Genomic DNA, 24,056 nt, shown 5'->3' with positions numbered 1-24,056 from the left:
TTAGAGGGATAAAAAAAAAAAACTTTCTTTTCAAGGCTCCACATTGAGTCTCGCCGCTCTTGCTTTAAACGATCAGTAATAGCAGTAAAATACTTTCGATTCAATTCGAAAGACACACATGCACACTTCAAAAAATATCGCTTTTTTGCCCACCACCATGGGTTCTTGCAAGCATAAAAGTGGGATGATCTTAAGATGTTGTTTAGATTACTTTACTTTCGATCTCCAGTATATGTCCTCATTCCAAATCAAGCCAAGCTCCACTGATTTTAAATACCCTACAACACTTCGCTACACAAATTAGCGACTCTTGTCATGTTAAGCATTCATGCATATTTCATGAAAAAATAATCGACGAGGGGACAAGATTTTCATCATCATTTAATTTTCTTGCCAAGAAACTTCATCACACATTTTCAACATAAAATATCAAAAGTTCGACTTTGTTGTCTTATAGAGAGATAGATAGAGAAAGACTATATACGATCCAAATTTAATACAACAAAGAAATTCACCTCTCAATTCGCTACAAACTAGAACTTGTTCTTTGTGTTGTTCTTTGCAACAAATTGGCCCAAGAGATTGTCCAATCTCATCCAAATTTCCGCGCAATCCTTTAATATATCAAAATGGTATTTTTTAATGATGTTTATCAAAAAATATTCGTTTTTTTGTAATAAAAATATGCTACTTGTAGGGCAAAAGATGGATTCTGAAAATTGGGCGAACCAATCCAATTTGAATAGGACTTGGAATGGAAGTTTACAGTTTCAACAAAAGTACATAAGCAAGCAGACAGACATAATTGAATGGAGTTAGAAAATGTTTTTGAATTAATCAGTATATTAAAAGGCGGGCCTACCTCATGACCTTCTAAGTATTGGACAATTTCCACAAAGTTAAAAAAAACCCTTAGTGTAAGTCGCGTCGAGTATAAGTGTTTCTGTGCAAGAATATCATTAACCTAAAATTGTAAGCATATATTATTACCTACGCACTGCTACCACTTGACTTACTTAAGAATACACGAGATTTAATCAAAAAAACTTAAGATCTTCTGATTTATCTAAAAAAAAATCCTTAAATAGTTACTTAGTTCTTTCCAAAATAGCCCATATTTACGTGCTGCTATACATTTATATATATAAATATATATATATATATATATATATATATATATATAATATTATTCTGAATGAATCCCTGATCCTCCGTTGCTTAAAGATCGACTACAAAACCTTGGCATCTGCCGTACTATGCTTTCTCAATTTGCCATCACCTCCTCTATACTCTCGACTACTATTACTTTTTTGCATTCATATATATATAATATATATATGTATATATATATCTACAATTTAATCAGCAAAACAGCGTGCGTTTCGCTAAAAGACGTAAGTATCACTTTGAACCTCGCAACTATACGTCACGATAAGCGAATTGTTTAAGGGCTAGCGTAGAGCACGAGAGAGTATACATGGATTCTTTATATAAGACTGGAATGCTATGATGGTAAACATTATTACTTCTCAAACATGATTATATTTACTCCGATTTGTTACTGACTTAATCATGAATTCATATGTGTGTGTGTAAACTTGAACTCTCTAATGCAAAATATGCTAAATTTTGTTATTAGTTTTGCAATAAGCATAAATTCGTCTCACGAACTCTAAAAACATCGGCTTAAACATCTATATACATTTGATGATAGTCATCCGATTCGTTCCTCTGTTTACCTGACATGTTAATGGGAGCAATTAACATACGATAAGTCCAAAATGAGTCCAAAATGGCTACAGAGAATAGTACTCATTGGGGCCATGTAAAAGTTTCATAAAAAATGGACTTTCAATCTTTAAAAAAAGTGATATAAAATATATCCAAGATTCGCCGTAAAGCAACTAAAGTGTTGTTGGTTTTTCTTTCTTCTTTTTATTTTTTTCTTTATTAAATTATTTTATCCGTTGTGATTGTCATTCATCAATTTAATGTGATTCATGAATTTCGTTGGTTTTTTTTTTTTTGTTTTTGCAAAAATTATAAATTCCTTTAATTGATGATTTATGAACGGTTAAGCGTACGTGTATCGTGGGAACAATTTTATTATTTTAAGGTTCTTTTCTCTTAATTAACCTTAAAATTAGTTGTTGTTTTTTTTTTTTTTTTTAATTTAGACATTTTCAAATCTTTCAAAGACTTTCTCCGTTAGGAAGTAATCAAAACTCAGTAAATATAAATTTTTAATAGATTATGAAAAATTGGGTCAAAATTTCTTCGCGCATATGACAGATTGAAGTACTTTTTTTTTTTTTTTTGTATTTTCTTTCTCAAGTTGTCATATGTTCACTTTTAATAAATTCTTATGTTACGGTGTACGTGTTAAATTTTAATAAAATTAATCTTTTATATACTCAGTCACTAGCAGGATCCTGTAAGAAACACCTGACAAACTACATATGATACATCCGTTATTTGAACGTGTTGCATGCCATACTACAAGGACAACGTTGTTTTTGGTTTTTTTTCTTTTTCTTTAAAAAAAAAAAAAAAAAAAAAAAAAAAAAAAGTTAAAGAAAAGAAAAGAAAACCTGCTGTTCTAACCGATTAAATTACCATAAATTTCCAATTGATTGATTCAATCTAGAGCTTAAATCATGGGCTTACAAAATTACCAAAGGTCGAAGACTATCGGACAAAGAATGGCGAAAGGTATACGAATATTTTATAAGCACAGCATCAATTTTGGTTAGTTTTTTTTTTCTTCGTAAATTTTTGTTTAAACTTCTCATATATACCGGATAAGAGTCGTGGTTTAAGTATAAGATTACAAGCCAAACATTTGAAGCCTTTTCGCAAAAAACTTTTTCTTTACATTTTTTCTACCGTAAAACACACACACACACATTTTGATTATTTTAGTTAAAAAATTTCATTCTTTTTTTTTTTTTTTTTTAACCCTCATTCCTCTCTACGTCACTGTTGTAGACATGAATACATATACACTTTACATGAACATGCACGCATAAAGAAACTAATTATATATTCTTGAATACCTAATAAATTTCTCCATTTATGTCCAGGTAGTCAAACTCCATAAAAGGATGTATTTGAATTTGTATACGTTTACAATAGATCGCTTTGTCACTGAAACATAATTTTAAAACAATCATGTGTCGATCAATGGTTTATCGCTCTACGTATTGCTTTCAGAAATATGTGTGATAGGTGAATTGATTGCAGTTGTCTTTGCTTTATGCTAAAATCGCTTGACTATTTTTATGAACCTGAATAGAATATTAATTAAATGGAACTATTACAAATATACAGGGTATCATGTGAAATTTTAATTACTACAGAAGAACACAATAAATTTAGAACCTTGTGATTGCTCCGACCTATAAAATTATTCAGAGGGGGTTGGGGGTGTTTATTTTTTTTTTTTTTTTTGTTTTTTTTCCTTTTTTTCAATCCTCAATTATTCAATATATTTTATTAATGAGCAAAAAAAGCTCGAAAAAGATTTGTGTTCTATTCTCAAGCCTTTTTAATAAAAAAAAACCCTAAAGGATGCAGTTATCAAAATTTATCAATTCACTTCAATAGATCTGAAAGAGATAGAGAACGCTAGGCAACTATTGTTAGATTTATTGATTGATTTAAACATTGCTACCTACAAAACATTGTTAAAGCTTACGTCACGATTAGAGTTACATAATTAATGGAGAAACGCTATTTCAAAGAAGTCTACTATGAAGTAAAAGGCAAAGAAGTCGATCCAATACCGTATTATCCTTTAGCTATTCTTTCCTTCTCTCGGAAAATTCGAGATATTTGACTTTCCAATGCTATTATTTACCGTAAGATAGCAACGAATATGTTGCGCTACTTTTTATTACTATGTCAAGTCGATTCAACATTGAATTATCTACAAATTTGGCTGAAGAAATGTTTGCTGTTCACTTGAACACTTAATTCACTACGAAGTACCAATCAAAAGGACATCTAAGTTAAGAGGCAAAGAACCAAACAATGTAAAAAGTGCAAAATCGATGGCATTTTTTAGAAAATTCGTAAGTTCGACATCCTCGTCTTCCATAGACATCATGGACCCAAGAAAACCATAGGCAGGGCGGGTATAGAAAACCCCAAGAGCATAATGGATGTCCCTTCGGTAGATCAGGTAGAAGATATTGTCATTTCTGCAAATAGGAAATTTGAATAGACTATAATATTGCCTAGGCGTGGTCAATTTTTCCCATCTTTATAAAGGTGCAGCAGCATCGTCCATAGAATACAAGTTCAAATTTTGTAGGTCTTAAGTACTGAGGTCTAAAGTACTGAGGAAAAAAACATTTTCTTATTCCTTTTCTGAAACTCAGATTTTCTCACTTTACGTGATCCTGTAGGCATGTTTTCGACTGATTCGGCACATTTTCAATACCAACCCGTCCGCAAAAACTTGCAATTTGAACTCGAAAGCTTTATTTCTGCGGCCGGGAGAATGTTTGCAACAAACTTGGCACAGACGGACAGAGGGGCATGCTTCAATCGATTCGGAATTTGATGCTGATCAAGAATATATACACTTTGTGGACTCTCTGAAGTTTCCTTCTGGACATTGGAAACTCTTTGAAAAAACGAATATATATCCCACATCTTTCGATGATGGTTATAAAAGTTTTTACACACAATAAAAAAATCTAATTTCATAATTATATCGAATAAGTAAAATCATGATCAAGTATTAATCAAAGAAAAAAACTATAATAATAACAATCATTGACTAAAACGGCATTAATTAAGTCCTAAATTTAAAAAAGCACTGGACATAAAGAGGCAAGCATTGAATATAAAAAGCAATTGAATGTAAATAACCAAACATTGATATAAATAAATATTAAGTAAAAGAAAAAAAGTAATAAAGGAAAATAAATAAGTGCTTAAAGATAAATATGAATATGTATTGATTACGAAATAATCAATGGATCAATGATAGATAAGAATTAAAGACAAACAAACATTAAATATACTGATACGCAATGAATTAAAACCGTGTTAAAAATATGAATAAGAATTAAAATTAACGAAGCAATAACAACGGTTCTAAATAACCATTAAATAAAATTTAATATTATTAGATTTTAATGTAAGCTTTGAATATAAAGCGATTGTATACTGAACCTAACTCATTATAGTATGAATAAAAAATTAATATATATCTATTAAAGGGTGAAATGATAAATTCGAATTTAAGTAGCAACGACCCCCACCATATCGCTTAACAATACTCTGTTAACGCTCTGTTCAATAATTAAAATTAAAATATGGTTGGATTTGAAAGGCTACTTCGTCCATACTAAACAACGTAAAATATTTTTGTGGACATCTACACGAAACCACCTTTCAGGCAAACTAAACAAATTCAAATTCTGCTTATGGGAACTATTTTTAGCAATTTTTTCAGTACAAAATACACTATACTGTAGTATAGTGAAATTCAGTACAAAATGCACTATACTGGAGTATAGTGAAATCCAGTACAAAATGCACTACTGGAGTATACCGCAGTATAGCAAAATTCAGTACGAAATGCACTATACTGTAGTATATGAAAATTTAGTACAAAATACACTATACTGAAGTATACCGTAGTATAGTAAAATTCAGTACGAAATGCACTATACTGTAGTATATGAAAATTTAGTACAAAATATACTGAAGTATACTGTAGTATAGTGAAATTCAGTATAAAATGCACTATACGGTAGTATATGAAAATTTAGTACAAAATGCACAATACTGTAGTATAGCAAAATTCGGTACAAAATGCACTAGACTGGAGTATACCGTAGTATAGCAAAATTCAGTACAAAATGCACTATACTGTAGTATATGAAAATTTAGTACAAAATGAGCTATACTGAAGCATGCCGTAGTATGGCAAAATTCAGTACAAAATGCACTATGCTGTAGTGAGTGAAATTTAGTACAAAACGCTCTATACTGTAGTATAGTGGAATTCGGTACAAAATGCACTATACTGTGGTATATGAAAATTCAGTACAAAATGCACTATACTGGAGTATACCTTGGTATAGTGAAATTCAGTACAAAATGCACTATACTGGAAAATAACGTAGTATAGCAAAATTCAGTACAATATACACTATACTCTGGTATATGAAAATTTAGTACAAAATACACTATACTGAAGTATACCGTAGTATAGTAAAGTTCAGTACGAAATGCACTATACTGTAGTGTAGTGAAATTTAGTACAAAACGCTCTATACTGTAGTATAGCGAAATTCGGTACAAAATGCACTATACTGGAGTATACCTTAGTATGTCAAAATCCAGTACAAAATACACTGTACTGTAGTATATGGAAATTCAGTACAAAATGCACTATACTGTAGTATAGTGAAATTCAGTACAAAATGCACTGCACTGGAGTATACCGTAGTATAGCAAAATTCAGTACAAAACGCACTATACTGTAGTATATGAAAATTTAGTACAAAATGAGCTATACTGAAGCATGCCGTAGTATGGCGAAATTCAGTACAAAATGCACTATACTGTAGTGTAGTGAAATTCAGTACAAAATGCAGTATACTGGAAAATACCGTAGTATATCAAAATTCGGTACTAAGTGCACTATACCGTAGTATAGTGAAATTCAGTACAAAATGCAGTATACTGGAGTATACCGTAGTATGTCAAAATCCAGTACAAAATACTTTATACTGTAGTATATGAAAATTTAGTACAAAATGCACTATACTGAAGTATACCGTAGTATAGTGAAATTCAGTACAAAATGCGCTATACTGAAGTATACCGTAGTATAGTGAAATTCAGTACAAAATGCACTATACTGTAGTATATGAAAATTCAGTACAAAATACACTACACTGTAGTTTACTGTAGTGTATTAAAATTCTACATTGAGACGAAAAAAAAACAAAAAATTTCTATGTGAACAAGACCAAATAAAGGCGTGAACATGAAATCAGTTCTGGGCTTCTGATGGACCACTTTTTTTATCCACAGATCAGATCAAATTTTTGCACGGAAGTCTTAGATGGCTTCTGAAAATGCTTGTATTGAGTTCTAAAGCAATATCGATTGCAACTTACAGGTTGTTGCACATGTGTGTATTATATGTATTTTTGTGTCCATCACCGAAAGGTGAAAGATATATTCATTTTTTTCCAATATGTTTGCAAAGCTCAAATTTCAGATTTGGCAGAAGCACCGAAAGCTCTTGAACGCAGGCTAATATTCAAAATGGAGCAATGGAGCGGTCAAAGGTAAGACCTACATAAAGTGAGAAAAAAAAAATGGTTTTTCCTCCTTACTTATAAACTACAGCAGATAAATCTACAAAGAGTTGAAAGGTGAGCGATGTTGTAGCACTTGTATAAAAATGATCAAAATGGATCACGCGTACCCAGTATTATAGTGTAGCAAAATTGTAATTTTTTTTCAATACCTTTAGAGCGCACAGAAGCATAGAATATACAAATTCTTGGACTAAAAGAGATTAAAGTTTTGGATATTTAGTGAAACCCGAATACAAAGAAGACTATGAAGTTTTTTGGGAAAAAATGTTGGAAGCCATAGAACTAACTCCTTTCCCAGAGATCTAGAGACTACGTTCCTTACATGTTGGCCACTGTTGTTCTCGCTTGTCTGTTGGGATTCTACTAGAGTATGGTATAGTGTATATTGTACTTTACTACACTAGTACTATACTATATTATACTACACTATACTATACTAGAACAATACTATACTAGTGCTACACTATACTCATATCCATGTTCTCGCCAATAAATCAAATTTCAAAAGATCGTAAAAAATGTTTGCCGACAGAAAAGTTTGAACTTTGACAGATACTTTTATCTAATTTCACGTGATATAGATGAATATATGTGACATTTCCTAGTTTAGCCGCAGTAGAGTTTCGAGTTTGGGTTTTCTGCCGTATCTACTCATCACTAACATTCCAAATTTCAAAAAAAATTATTAAAAATAATTCTGATAAGCAGAATTTGGAATTTGTTTAATTTGTTTGAAAGCTATTGCGTATATGTTATGTGTTTGCCATAAAAGCACAGATTGGCAAGAAGCGAACAGACGGACAGACAATTTTATAACAACAATAATAAATGGTAGGTTTATCTGAAGCCCTTCTACGTGTTAGTTATATTCGCACAAGCACAATATACTCTGTACCACAAGTGATGTAATATATGAAAATTTTAATGTCAATAGCAGATAAAACCTAGATTAATAAATTTAAATGCAAATGCTTGGACTTGGATCCACCACATACAACTATAGGAAAGCGAGGATGCCATGATATTATTTTATTTCTGGATTGGTGATAGTACTGCCTTTGACATCTATGAACAGTTTCATGTCAGTACATAATTACTTGAAACAGATGTGAGTTTGTATCATATCCAGTTTTGGTATAAGGATAGATTAACCTTGCCTGTCTCTTTTTTTTTTTTTTTTTTTTTTTTTTTTTTTTATTTAATCCATACAGGTTGAAATTGTTGAGACATATGATGAAATTGGCTACACTGACATATTTTGGTCCAAGGACGTGCGGCATTGAAAATGTTTCGGATAGAACTATCCTTTTGCCCACTTTCCATATAACACTTGATTTTGAAAAGTCCTTATTATGAATAAATGTGATGAGTGAAGGGATGCAGAGATGCAGAATGATGATCTGTGGCCCATTATAGTGCTTTGACTTATTCGAAACATATAAACTGAGTGTTATGACTTTTACTATGTTCGTGAAACAATAATTTCTAACTATCAGGACATCATGGAACCCATCGTTACGAGAGATGTTGAAAATTTGAATCTACCCATTCGAGCCGGACGGAGACAAGCGACTAATCGAATGAATATCGTGGAAAAGACGAATGAAGATCGAGCAAACTATATCAAAATCAAAACAGCTCAAGGTCGCTTTCACACGTTTTCTTCGTGTTATCGCATCGTTCTTGTGCACTATTAAATTATTTGAGTTCGTCGTACTCATTGATTGAGGCGATCAAATTGATTTGGAAGACTTTATATTAGTTTGGGGAAAAAGAAATCTATTATGTTTTCGGTAGATGACTGCACTGATAGATTTCTCGTAAAGTATCGATCAAACAATTTCGTATTTATGCATTTTATATATATACTCTAAGAGTCGCCCTAATACAAATAAAACACTTTTTAGTCGCCTCTAAACTTGGCTAATTAAAAAGTAATCAAAAATCATAGCAACATTAATTATTTTAAATGCAATATTATGTCAACTATTGTAGCGCATTATGTCAAATACAATAAATATTAGATATATTTGAGGTAAAAAAAAAAAAAAGAAGAAAATAGAAGCCATTTATATATAAGCCTGGCTTTTTTTTTTTTTTATTTTTTTTTTTTTTTTTTTTTTTTTTTTAATAATTTTAACATTGATGTCAATTCGTTGACGTTTACGATATAAAGTATAAGATAATTAATAGTGAGGAGGAACAATGGAAAGAATATAAATTTATGTGAGTACATAAATATATACTTATCATCATTTGAACAACATCTATAAAAAGAAATATGCCTGAATGTATTAAAAAAAAAAAAAAAAAAAAACACACACACACATACACAAATATTGTTCTCTTATCTATTCATGATATATATATGGAAATGCGTAAAAATCGTGCTCAGAATTTAAAGAACAATGAATGACTCTTTAGTGTTTTTTTTTTTTATTTTACTTCTTTTTTTTTTTTTTTTTTTTTGTAATGTTTGTAACGATCAAGAATTCATTTTGACGGGACTTACCTCAATTAAATTGGAGAGAAAAGTCACTTTACGATTCTTTTTAAGACGCATACTGCTACTGGCAGTGCCAATGCTACCGCTATTGCTGCTGCCAACGCCAATTGTTGTTGTCGTCGTATTACAATTATTACAATTATTATTGAGTTGAGTGTTATTGATAATGCTTGTTGTTGCTGTATTTATAGCATTTAAATCTAAAGTGTGATCTAACAAATTATTACTATTTGTTATATTATTGTTGCTTGATGTCTTATTATTAAATAAATAATTCGTTTGAAAATTAAGAATATCATTGAAATGCGCCGTTGCTTCCGAATTATGAGAGTTTGTATCGTAAAACGAGGCCGTACCAGATGAGGGCAGCATAAATTTTGTCGTTGGCAACTCTGTCTTACAAATAGCTAATTCCATAATTGTAAAGAAGACATCTGCAAAAACAAAAACAAAACAAATAAACAAATTTTTTATTTTTTTTTTTTTTTGAAAAATTGAAAAATATAAATGAATTGCGTTTAAGCGAAAAATTTTTAAATATAATATAAACAAATTTTTACAATAATTATTTAATAAATTCATGCGCCGATGTCAGACAGTACGTTGTTTACTTTACTATATCTATATAGTATATGTTAAACGCACGAAACCACTTAATATCTTGTCACTTCGTAATTAAGACACGTGCTCGATGTTGTGTTTATTTACACATTGTATTGATAAATAATTAATTTAATTGTTTTTGTTAACAATCATGAGGATTGAAGATTGAACATTTTTTTTTTTTTTTTCTTTCAAATTAATTCACTTAAGATCGAAGAGGTATACTAAGTTTCTCAAATTGTTTAACTCAAGAATACGCATCAGAAGTATCAGAGAGCACTTCGAAAGTGAATTTCTTCTTTAGATCAGGGATGAAATTTTTAAAAGCAAAATCTATTTAGTGTCTTTTTACAATAAGAGAAGATTTCATTAGAATCGATAACCGCAGGGTAAGGGAGGGGAGGTATTGCTTAATCAAGCTATTAGGAATTCCGACTCTTAGACCGGCATATTCAGATTCAATTTCTAGTGCGGTAGGCTATACTTTATCAAATAATGTTCAATGCCAAGTGCTTCAAATTAGTTTGGCTCGTATATAAATCTGGGAATTACATAAATTATCACTGATTGACTTAGTTCATCCACTCCTAATATTCGTAATAGTAAGCGAAAAATACAGAGTATACATGCCTAAGGTCTACAATGAACAGAAACGTTACTAATGATTTGATATCGCTCCCTAAACATAACCTGAAAATAAAATTAATTATTATTGCAGTACAGAGTTTCTTCAGAAACTTTCGAGATGGAAAGTTTTTCTTAGCCTCGACTGCGGTTCCAAGAAGACAGACGCAATTAAATTAAAAGAATGTATCCTGCAATGCGAGATAAAGTTGAAATGTTCTTGCCTAGAATAATTTGGACAACAACGATAAGGGCTATTAGAACGTTACGAAGGCAGAGCCAAAGTATGAAGTCAGCCCTTGCAGAATGTAGAGTTTATTCCACACCGTTTTTAAAAAGCGGGAGTTCAGTCGCCAAAAGTTCCCTTTTCTTACAGGACTCCCAGGGAGGTCCCTAAATACTAAGAAATCCTATGTTGAGAAAAGAATTTATCTTACAAGGGATTGGAAAAACGCTAATGCTTAGGTATCATAGCCTAGGTCAGGTTTAATAGCAGTGCAATTGTCTTCTTCTTAAAGGAGTTGTTAATTGTCCTTGGAGAAACTGCCTTAACTCTCTGATCTGCTGCTATTCTCCAATAAATAATACGAGCTTTTAAACTTTAAACATCTCCTTCCTACAGATATTGAAGGTATCGGCGGGTTCACGAATAAGTGAAGTGAAATAGAAAGATATTTGTTATCACATGCCGACCATGATTTCCTTATTAGTGACCCCTGTTGCGACCCATGCTGCCGATAAAACCTAACATGAGATAACCATAATTGTTTGTTCAGCTTTCTACAATCTTTTGTGGAAGCATTAATTCTTCGGGTCTAAAAATTGATACAAAAGCCAATACTTAAGGAAACAAAGATTTCAAAATTTGTGATCAATAATTCCAAACATGCACCAAAGCAAAAGATCAACTCAAGAAGGGTCCTGAGAGATCATGTGAACATAATAAGGTTAACAAAAAAATCTGTAACATTGAGAGTGTGTTCTCTTTTATTTATTTATTTTTTTTTACATGAAAAGGTTGCTCTCGGTATTTTAATTTTTTTAGTTACTGAGGTCAAGAGATCATACAAATTAAAAGCGGCGTATTTGGTGAAGGTACTTGATACCAATATATCGCCTTATGGGCTGTTATAACTTTCTTTTTCATTTTTCGTACTTTTTTTCATTTGGTTTTTTTATTTACTTAAACATGCACGAAATTTCAGCCTCTTTTAAATTATGCGAAACGGTGCGTGTAAGAATTTTTATTTACCAATAGTGAAATACCTTGTTTGTATATCATCTTAACCAAGTCAACAACAATTAGTTGATTTATTTACATTAACAAGTAAATATTTATTAATGGACAACAATCGTTCTTAATACGTACACGAGGCAAGTGTGCGAGTTTTACATCTCACATTAAGCGGAAAACTTCAAAAAATATTTAAGCGGTAGGGAGTCATAACAATTTTGGTTATATCCCTGCTCTGCGTTTATGGGTAGGGAAAACAATATTTGGATATGTGTATCTATTCGCTAATGTCTTAAAATCAGGTCAAATGTAGTCTGGAATAAACGGAAAAGTCAATAATCATTATAGACTCACAATCTTCGATGGTCAGCATGTTAAGCTTTAGAATTGCAAAATATATGCTTGAGGGAAAGCGTCTGTGGGAATATATACACTAACTGTCATAGGCACTACGATTAAATAGGCGTAGTAGGGCGTCAATAAAGTCAATCTTTAAAATATATTTGTAGCCATTGACGATGAATATATCCTGAGGGTGATGGCTTGACCTGTCGGTAACCCATAACACACATGACAATAGACAGCGAACCCCTTCGCCCCGAGAATGATTATTCCTCGAGTGCCCAGAGATATAAGAAGGGTCCCCTTAGTAAAATCGAGGCCTTTAACATTTTCTGAGATAACAACCGATTGAAACGGAACTTCAAACCGAAGAAACAAGTAAACCCTGCACACCTTCCACAGTTTAGACCGACCGCAGCCACCGCGAATAGATCAGGTTAAGGATACATAAGAAAGCCCCAAATTTCTATCGCAGTTCTGCAAAAAACTACCAACCAAAGGACAAAACGAAAGGGGAAAAGGATCAAATCCAGATAGATGCTAATGCAATTGCTTTATGTCTAAGCGTCCAGATGTTACAGGGAGAAGAACGGATCTAGTAGAGCCGTATCTTTAGAAGGTAGATATGACAAAAGAAAACCTGCCTAACTAGCATCAAAAATTAATTAAATCGATCCTTAAATCCGCCTACTATCGCTAAATATCTAAGACTTACATTATTTACTCACAATGGTTTCTATTGCGTAATAATATCTTGTTATGGTTGGTTTTCAACTACTTTATGTTCGCTACCCGATTCTTCGGATATATTATATCCCCGATCGTTACGTTTAAAATGCGCAAGGGCGAGCATATATATAGCGTAGCTTACATAGGACAAACAGTATAAGCAAAGATTGTATAAATATCATAATATAAACGCATAAAGAAATGCTTATGCATATCACGTTACACTTACAGTATGCAGAATGCTTCTACATATTCAAATCATTCAATTCAGTTTTTAATGAAATACTTATCTCTTGATGTATTTTTCTTAAGAAACCAACAAACGAGACGTAGAGCGATAATAACGAAAACAAAATTCAGCCTAAACCGCTACAAAATTTTTTGTTCTTATTTCTCACTTTTTATGGCTTATCTGGGAAATTTTACGATTGCTTCAAAGATACCGCTTGATTGCTATTTGAGTTTTTCTCATAGTTTGTTTATTTTTTGGCTTTTTCTTGCATGCCAACAGAAGATATACAAATTTGACTGTTCTCCATGGCATAAACTTCTAAAATAATCTAAGTATTGTGTATAGCTTTAAGAAAACGAAATCCACCAAAATACACACACATGTAGATATATATGTAGATATATATATATAGTTATATATATGTAGATTTGAAAAAAATCTGCGTAAACTTTCTTCAATTATTGAAAGATTGTTATATGCAAGTGACAGCATAATATAAAAACGACGTTTATATTGGAAAGTTACAAGAGCACTAACAGTAGTCCGTAAAATGTTGAACGAGTCAATCTGTTTGGCAACTTTGCTTCAAATGCATAACAATCTTGCTCAGCATCTATTCGAGCTTAGCCGAAGTCCACCTTTTTTCCAGTTCCTGTTTGGCAACTTTGCTTCACATGCATAACAATCTTGCTCAGCATCTATTCGAGCTTAGCCGAAGTCCATCTTTTTTCCAGTTCCTGTTTTTTTGCAAATTTTCTTTATATCACCAGTTTTTTCGAACTCAACTTGGTTACAAGTTCTCAAAAATTAGATCATAGATTGAACACACAATTACTTGAGCAGATGTAGGACAGATAGAGGGATGGAAAGGAATCGGCTCAAACAACGATTCTACTAAACGTATCGGAGAAAATGAAAGACTAATCTACTTTAAAGTCCTTTTGGCGGCGGTATGGATGCCAAGTGGGGTAAGGTATAAATGCAAATTGTAGTAGTTTTGCGAAGAATTTATTGCTCGGATTTATTGCAAAATATTTCATCACCAGCGAAGTGTAAGAATCTCAACGCCTTTTAATCCTCTGCGAGCTACTCTAGCCCAGGCGATCCTGAAGTATTGCAAAAACTCATTGTTTTGCAACGCAAATGTCACGCCACGAAATACTTTTTCGTATAACAAATATATTAGAAACTCCTGCCTTTGGTAAGCAAACTTTTAAATCTAAGAAACTTTTTATTCAATTTACTGATGCAGTCCATAAGCCAGCTAAACTTTATGCTGACAACGAATAAGTTTGTGTGGTAAGGTTTTTTTTTTTTTTTATTTTGCTTTCTACGATCCTTCGCTAAGTGGTATTAATCAAAATTTTTATAATTACACCAGAATTGAGCAGAATTTTTCATTACTTGATTTTCATTTGCTATCAAATTATTCGAAAGCTTCGTTAACTTGTGGTGCCGTATAAAACAATAAAATATTAATCATGTCTTGTTTTCCACAAAAAAAAAAAAAAAAAAAAATTCAATTTTAAACTTTTATTATTTATTATGCTATCAAATATAGAAAAAACTCTGATCAACTTGTTGCCCTTACACTTCCACTTCTCCTTTATGGCGATATTTATTAATTTCATTTCATTATAAATCATAGATTTCCTATGATCATCGTAAAATCGGATTGGGTTGGGTCGTTTTGCATTCTACCACATTTATAAAATCGTAATGCATTGCATCGGGCCGATTAAAAATATTCGAAGATAAACAAAATGTATGTAAAAAAGAAAAAAAAAAAAAAATTTTTTTTTTTTTTTTTTTTTTTTTTTTGGTTGTTTTTCCTTTACGATAATAATTTTCAAAACGCGCAACATTTTCTTTTTTCTTATTTATTTTCTTCTGTGACAAAACGAAAAACCATTACAATCAAAATAGCGACATCATTATCATCATCGTCGTCGTCGTCATCATGACAAAACCTACGCCTTATTTTCTTGCACAAATCTAAACACTTATGAACTCATAAACTGGTTGATAAACACCCACTAATGTTTTAATATAGGGAGCGGGAGGGAGGCTGGACGCGTTTATTTAGAAAGAATATTAAAAAAATATATACATAAAAAAATAAAATAAAAAAAAAAAAAACAGATAAAAAGACAGACAAATGTGTGGTGGGTTTAAATTTTATTTTGGTTTTTTATTTATTTTTTTCTTTTTTTTACATTTTATAGGAAAACGATTAAAATAAGCAAATAAGAGAAAGAAGCAATAATGCAATAAGATGCAATAAATTAAAAAAAAAAAAGAAAAAAAAAAGCCGAACGCAAAGAAAGCTAGTGCATGCAATGTATTGACAAGAATAAAAAGTGTATACATTTTTGCTAAAATTGACTATATTTGTCTATGCAATCGTAACTAAGAGATCGAAACGTTAAGAAAAACTGTTTTCAAAGACCTCACAAAATTTTATATATATATATATATATACATATATATATATTCGTATCGAATCTATAGACAACAGACGGTTGCTATATGACACGGAGATCATTTTCATTGCAGGCTTAGATTTTTAGATTTGAAAAATTACATATGAACAGACATACATACATAGTGGTGAAGATTTGCTTTCATCGAACAATGTTTGTTTAATGTTTGTTTACAGGTTGTAACAGATTTTTATAACTACATTGTGAAAATTCAGACTTTTTCTCAATGCAAGTGTAGCTCACTCTATATCTCTCCTTTTGCCATTATTCAAGTTTCATCCACAGAAACATATATCCCGCTTTCATCATACAATGATCCTGTGATCAAGATGATTCGCAAGGAGACCCTGTATTAAAGTTAAAGTACCTTAGAGTGAAGAGCTCCGTCTATATCAGATAGATAAGATAAATACCTTGACTTTCTATAAATAATTACAAATAACTTCGGAACATATGAAGAAATCTCATTGGTTATTAGGTATTAAGACAAATGAAAATATTATTTCAAAAATAAATTCGAAGAAAAATTGATTGCCTTTCTTTAGGCAATCCATTCTCGCAGATCTGGGTTAAAAAAAAGCACTGAAGCTAGCAACAGATATAAGATTTGTAATATATTGTCACAGCAAGACTTGCTTACAGGCGTATAGGCTAAATTCCTTTGTTGTTTACTCTATTTCACTTTCACGAGATCACTTGAAATCGATAGAAAACACACTACAGTTTTTCATTGCCGATCTTTAAATCTGAAGGTCGCGAAGAGGCTACCTCACACCTTCTATGTGATAGGAAGACTGTGCTTAGCTTGAAGACTGTGCTTAGCTTGAAAACATGTGTAGACATAATTGTAGACAAGCTTTCATCAATGACGAATACATCAATGAAACCCTCAAAAATCGTTTCCAGCCTTAGAGCTCGATGTACGACGTTTGTTCGAAGGAAAAAACTTCATATCCAATATGGACTGTATAACCAGTTGGGAAAAGTAAATTGAAATTTCCTCTTTTCTCCCCCACTTTTCAGTTACCATGTACCTACCGATCGTAAGCCTGTTTAAATTTTATTACTTTGAAAATTTCAGCACTAGACTGATATACAGAATGGACAAATTGAATAATGGACCGACCAAAGTTAGACGGCTCAGTCTTCTCGAAAGCTCATAACCACGATATGAAAATTATTACACGCTCCCTCCCGCGCCTTCTTCATTCTTAGATATAAAAGCAAACGCGTGAGTCTCTTTTCTCGCCTGATAACAGCTCGGATAGTCCAATCAATTTTAATTACATAATTTGTTGTCTCAGTCCTAAACATTTCGTGTCATTTCTAAAACAGATCGAATGATTTATCAAATTTACAAAATCCTTACTTTAAATCAATTTTATACTTGAGTACATCACATATTGACATCACATCAAATTTCCATATGAAAATTAGCAGAAAAAAATATACAAATAAAAAATAAAACATGCATCGAACTCTAGCGAATGTATACAAAATTTGTTTATTTCATTAAAATTCAGATTAATTTGTTGATATGAGCCGCAATGTAACACAAGTAAGCTGAATAAAATTGATTCGCATGCATAAGTAATGGTTGAGCAGTTAAGTCTTTGATTTAAATCGGGGCTAAGTTGACTTGATTGAACGATTGATGCGAATTTAGCATCTGCTTTACATTCGAAGGATTTTCATTTCAATTTACAGAAAAACTGATATCTTTAATAAAAAATAAATAATAAAAAAAAATAGTTTTTTATATAGTGAGATGTATCTTGGACGCACACTGAAGAGTTCAGACTACAGCAAAAGCTTGTGAAGATTACGTTTTTTTTTGTTTTTTGTGGAAAAGAAGACTCGATGTTTTGCACTTATATTGTTCTTGTTATTACCTAACGCGCTTAATACAGGCTCAATACTTCAAACAGAATTTTAAAAATTGATTGACTTCTCATTAACAAACTTCTCCTCCACTACATTCAAAATGGCAGAGTTTGTTGACTTTCGACATCTATACAAGTTCGTATCGCAATGTTTCAATCTTCGCAGGCAAATCAATCTTCTATCTTTTCTTTCATCTTGTCTTCTATCGAACGATTAGGCAGCCAGGCCGGTCTACGAGGTAGCCGGGCGGACAAGTTGTTGGGCGAGCAGGCAATCAGGTGACCAGGCAATCGAATGACCCAGGCTATTGGCGACAAAGCAATCGGCCAACCAGGCAATCGAACGACCAAATAATCGTGCGAACAGATAATGAGCCGACCAAACAATCGTTCAACAAGGTAATCGAACGAGGTAGCAATTAGCCGAGCGGGTAACCTGGCGGCTGGGTAATCGTGCTACCGGTCAATCGGGCCAATAGAAAGAAGCTCACGCAAGCGGGCAAGCGATTGAGCGAATAGACGTACGTACAGGCAGAAGGAGGGACGAACAGAACCAACAGTAGATTCGCATTGCATGGCAAAGATTATACATATTCTCACAAATATTTCTAGGCCCTCCGGAATGCTCCTCGTCCTCAACATTGCTATTACAGTTGCAAAAAACGTGTTCCCACGTCAGAGCAATTTTCTGCGTGAGCTCTTCATTGTCGAGGAAAAAGTAATTTCATATTTTATTCCCGCTATATTCCATAAGGTTTAGCAAAACTGTTATCTGGATTTAAAGCTTTCTACTAAAGCGTTTCTCAAGCACTTTCTCTTAGACCTCAATCTAACTGTTATTTCAACAACTTTTGATTCAAATACTTTTCGCAGAAAATACAATTTTCCCAGTAAGAGAACCCTTGATGATTTTAAACCTACACATTAACTCGCACTTAATTTCGAACATTGCCCTTAAGAAAAGGATTTTCGTTACATCAAAGGGAGGAGGAATGCATCACTCATCTCTAATTTATGGCAAAATTTTTTGCCTTTTCATTTTTCAAATATATTTTTATTTTTTATTTTTATTTATTTAATTAATTATTACTCTCATAATGATTCAAGACCAATAAAAGACGAACAAATTGAGATAAGATAGCATACGTAACGTAACATTTTAACTACTATAAGTTTCACTTTAAAATGTATTTTCTTATATTAAAAAAAAATTTTTGCAAAAGCAAAAAAACAAAAATTAAAAAACTAAAACAAAGAAAGCAAAAAAAAATGAAAAAATAAAAAACCCAAACTATCTTAAATTGTGATTCTTTTGTTGTCCCAGAATTGTGACAATATAATGCAAAAAATATGTAGGTAAAAGTAATTTACATATCTCCCCCCAGAAGCAATAATCATAAAAAAAACAAAACAAGGCAAAAAAGTTATTATTTAATTCCATTTGTTTTTATACGCGGTACGGAGTAGTGTGTTAAATACAGTGGCCGGTTACATTGCATTATCAGCGCAAATGCGCTCCATGATAAAATTTCAAATATCATAAATCTGTCATAATTTAAATCAAGGTTTTTTTTTCTCATATACATATACATGTACATGTATATGTATATATGTCTGTTTATACGAATGGATAAGTTCATGTATAATCTCGCATGTATTTTTACACCCACTACGAAAAATTGAAGGTAAACGAATTTCATCATTCCCTTTGCTCTTTGAACACTAAACGCATACACTGGATAACCTAAACGCCAAGGAATCCATCTACTTGGCCATGAATCCGGGGAATGTTACATGTTATTAAGTTCATAGCATGATACGTAAATGCCGAGTTCATATTAAGCGTTTGGATAGCACCAACCTTCAAAAGAATTGGATCACAATTTTCCTGGTAATGCGAGCACTAAGCTCGCTGTTTTACTTATTCTACGCACGAATTTCTAAACTTCGGTCGAAGCTTAATGCTCCCTATAAATCATACGGTTTCGTTAACACGCATTCTATGCCCATAGGTTATCCTACGAATCCTTGGAGTAGTTTGATGGATAGTCATAGCAACATTACATCTACCCGAAGTACTCGTTTGTATTTCCTAAAAAAAAATGTCTCTCATTGCCTTCCTTTGTATCCCTTACGGGCTGTTGTGCAATATTTACATAACGATAGAGCAAAGATCTATTTTCTCGTGACATATAGAATTTTATGATGTATTCATCGTATTTTCTATCGTTTATATCGTACCGTACCGTATCTTTTACACAATTTGGCAGCACTTTTAAAACAAGTTTGGACAAGGCCCGACAAGGTTCAAATACTATGCATGATCAGATATTTGTTTCCCTTTTACTAATCTTCGAGCCTGATACGGAAATATTATGAAGAAAAAAATGTCAGATTCTTTTTCGCGAAAGTTCTAAGCTAAACTCAATTTCGAAAAAGAAGGAAATCATCGCTTTATGATTGATTGTGAATGAGCTCAAATTCAGCTAATTAAGTGAAGATTAACCGGATGAGAGTGTTAGTAAAAAGTTTAAGAGACTTTGATGATTTCGACTCCGGTATTCATTCTCATTGAGAGCACATATAAGGTCTTCAAACAATATTCCTACGATTTACGTATAAATGAATAGAGAAAAATTTCTTTATCAGGTATACAAATCGTTAGACCGTACGGTCGTCTACATATTGACTTTAAATAGAATTATATGTCATAAGAAATTCGCTCGTTTCCAAAAAAAGCCAATAGTCCGCAGATACCAGGACTTTAAGACTTTAGTCTTAGAATTTATTTCTCTGGCTGAATTAATTATCATAATGTATTATAAGAAAATTAGTGAATCGCTGGTTTATTAAATTCTTCATATCTTTTGCGCTAGATATTGTTTTTTTTTTTAAGGCGACCCATCATTCACCCAGGATGTCCTCTATACTTGTAATATGGAGAGCAGAAAAGGCTTATCATAAGGGATAGGGAGCGATCGCAGCTTAACGGGTGTCTGCGAATAATTTTATACCTTTAGCGGCTGTGCTCTCACGATAGTTCCAAAAAGCTAGTTTGAAACGTCACTGAGATTTGAATCCACAAACAGCGACTTGGTAGTCGCGACTGTTATCTACTGTACTATACAAGACATACGAAATGGTTTTCATTATAAATGAATAACATATTTTCAAAACAATGCGGTAAAACAATCAATATGTAAATCATATTTTCGGACAAATATATTACCATTTTTAAAAGTTAGAGCTCTCTACATGTAGCAAAGAAACATCAATTTTCTACAATCCTAATGGACGCACACACAACAACCAATGAGATAGTGGATATTCAGTATTCGACTCAACACAAATGTAGCTTTCTTACACTTTTATTAATTCAAATCTTTGTAAGTGTATATGTGCATGTCCCTATAGCGATAACTCTTAAAAAATGCGTTTCATCCAATTTGACTTTTTTTTACTATACCTTACCGACGGTGTGTAAAGTTCAACAAGTGAAAAAAATCAGAGTTCAGCGAAAATATTAAACGTATGTACATGCGTAGGTGTGATTGGCGAAATTGATTGATTCACCGTGAATTTGCGCACGCTGACAATTACCTTGTCGTCATACTCAATGTTTGAGGCAAACAAACCTTTTTTAACTTAAATTCTGGCTGATTTTAACTTTTGCTTGGTCAATTTAAAAAATCGGACTTAACGTGACGTAGATTCATTTGAGATTTTCACTTTTGATATATTTTCGCTAATCTTTCCTTTATGCTATTTTAGGAGCTTCTTATGTACTTTATGTTACCTCATTTTTTGTTCAGGCATTTTTGGCGATCTATGTTATGTTTCAAGTATGTTATACTATTACCATTATATATATATGTATATAGATAGCTTATGTGCAGCGAAATTTTCCTTAGGCTGCTGCACACGCTATAGTTATTGAATAACACGGGGTTTCATAGCATGTTGGGTTTTCAGTATATTCTTGCATTTTTGATAAAAAAATATCTTCTTAAGCTGAGTTTTTTTTTTTTTTTTTTTTTTTTTTTAAAAAAAAAAAAAAAATTGGGAAACAAAATTTAAAAAATTTTGCTTAAACCAAATTTTTTTTTTTTTTTTTTTTTTTTGCTTTTGTAATCCCCGCAATTTTATGAAAAGTACCGCAGAGATATGGGGTACAATTTGTGTTATATTATTGTATATTGGTGTTAGTGGTCATATTAAAAATTACTATATAAACGAGTAAATTTAAGCATAATCACCACATCAAAAACAGCCAAGCAACCAAGCGACAAACCAAGCAGCAACAGCCAGCTGATCAGTCAGTCGTCCAATCAACTATTTAGCTCCGTGGTCATAGCATGTATTTGAATGCACAGATTTTTTTCGACGTTGGAGTATATGTATAGCGAGTAGAATGTAAAATTATCTTTTATCACCGGAAGTTGTGCTGGGCTCACTTACATATACATATACATATACATATATATACATATATATATATATATATATATATATGCAGTTAAAAAATTACGCACTCTTTATAAAAATAAAACAAAAATTGTACCATAAATGAAATAAATCTTTATATGAAAAAAAAAAAAAAACAAAACATAACAAAAAACAATAAATGAATAAATGTAAGCAAAGATATATTTTTTAACCTACGTTGTATGGAATCGTTTTTATTTTATACACAAACATACTACGCAACTGCAGCAATTCTATCAAAGGTAAAAATCGTTTCAATAGGTTTACTAGTTTTTTGCAATATTCACACAAGCTCTTTAAGGCGGTTAGATTAGTAGTAGTTGACTTATCTTCAAGTAGAGACTCGCAACAAACCAGACAGAATAAAACAGATGAGAAAAAAAAGCATTAAAATGAGCCTTTTTTTTACTCTCTATAGTTGTTGCAATTACTATGTAATTGCATTGCATTGCGAAATTGAATTTCTACGAAACTTCGGACGTTGATCATATGTTAATATCGCCGATATTATTACTTCGCATATTCTCTGTCGCGGTTTTAAAGGGTTTAGATATTGCAGCGCCTGCTCACCTAATCATCACATGTAAGGATTTAGCCAAGCTATAAAGGAAAAATAAATTTACCCACAAATATCATGTTTTTTGCTACAAAATTATAAGAAACTATCTTATGTACGCTGATAATAAACATACATATCTCAACGATAGAACTTTGATATGACCAAGTCACAGTTTTATTCTATACTCTGCCATTTCTCTTACCGACCCGACCCTAACTGAACTAATTTGTAAGCCACAAAAAAAAGTACACCCACAGGCAACTTGCATCGAACTAAGTATATAGTACTAAACTGACACACACACACGCACGGTGTCAGATGATCATAGTAATCTTGTTTAATATATTAATAGACACTAACTCGATATTGAAAAATATGTCTCAGTTTCAATTCATGCGGACACGTATAGGGGATATACCGCTCCGAGTGAGTGATCAAATAGCAAAAAAAGAAATCCCTTGAACCCATTCGAATAGAGGGAAGAAACTTGAAAATTTGCAAGAAATTTTTTTTGAAACTTCGGGATTTTGCTTACATGCATCGAAAAGACTATCGGCGCAAGGAGAATCCCTACTAGAAAATATGCATATGCATATGTATATGTATATATCTTAGCTGTTGTGTGCTTAACTGAAAATGTGTATATGTAGATGTGTATGTCTTAGATGTTGATATCGAACTTCTCGATTGTACTAAAACAAGTCTCTAGAAAGTGTTCCCGTTCATTTCAAAGCATTTCCAAAAAAAAAAAAACAAAAAATCCATTAATGCATCTTCGCCGAGACGACAGTTGAATAAATAGAAGGCTGAGAGCGGATTTAAAAAATTTCACTTCTTCTACGAAGCAATTGCAAGTTAAGCATTAAATTGTTCGTCTATAGAATTATACTTCCCCCTTCACTTCGCAACACATAAAGTGCGAAACGTAATCGTGGGATCGATTGAAAACTTTTTGTTGTCATTTTTTTTTTTTTTTTCTTATTTTTTTTTGATATATAATCGTAGATAATGCCTAAAAGTGGGC

The 24,056-nt window shown here is 32.1% G+C and overlaps 1 protein-coding gene across 1 annotated transcript in view; it reads right to left on the bottom strand.

The window, feature by feature from the left end:
• The window catches only part of LOC119634609 (ETS-like protein pointed), a 179,915-nt gene that overhangs the window by 142,344 nt on the left and 13,515 nt on the right, over positions 1 to 24,056 (bottom strand). Inside the window, exon 2 of the mRNA XM_038028859.1 lies at positions 9,865 to 10,292. Within this exon, the coding sequence (XP_037884787.1) occupies positions 9,865 to 10,275 (411 nt within the window). The 5' untranslated portion in view covers positions 10,276 to 10,292. The remainder of the gene's footprint in view (positions 1 to 9,864; positions 10,293 to 24,056) is intronic.

This window comes from Glossina fuscipes, unplaced genomic scaffold (assembly GCF_014805625.2).
Source record: "Glossina fuscipes isolate IAEA_lab_2018 unplaced genomic scaffold, Yale_Gfus_2 3, whole genome shotgun sequence".
Lineage (NCBI taxonomy): Eukaryota > Metazoa > Arthropoda > Insecta > Diptera > Glossinidae > Glossina > Glossina fuscipes.
This window is presented reverse-complemented; position numbering and strand designations above follow the sequence as displayed.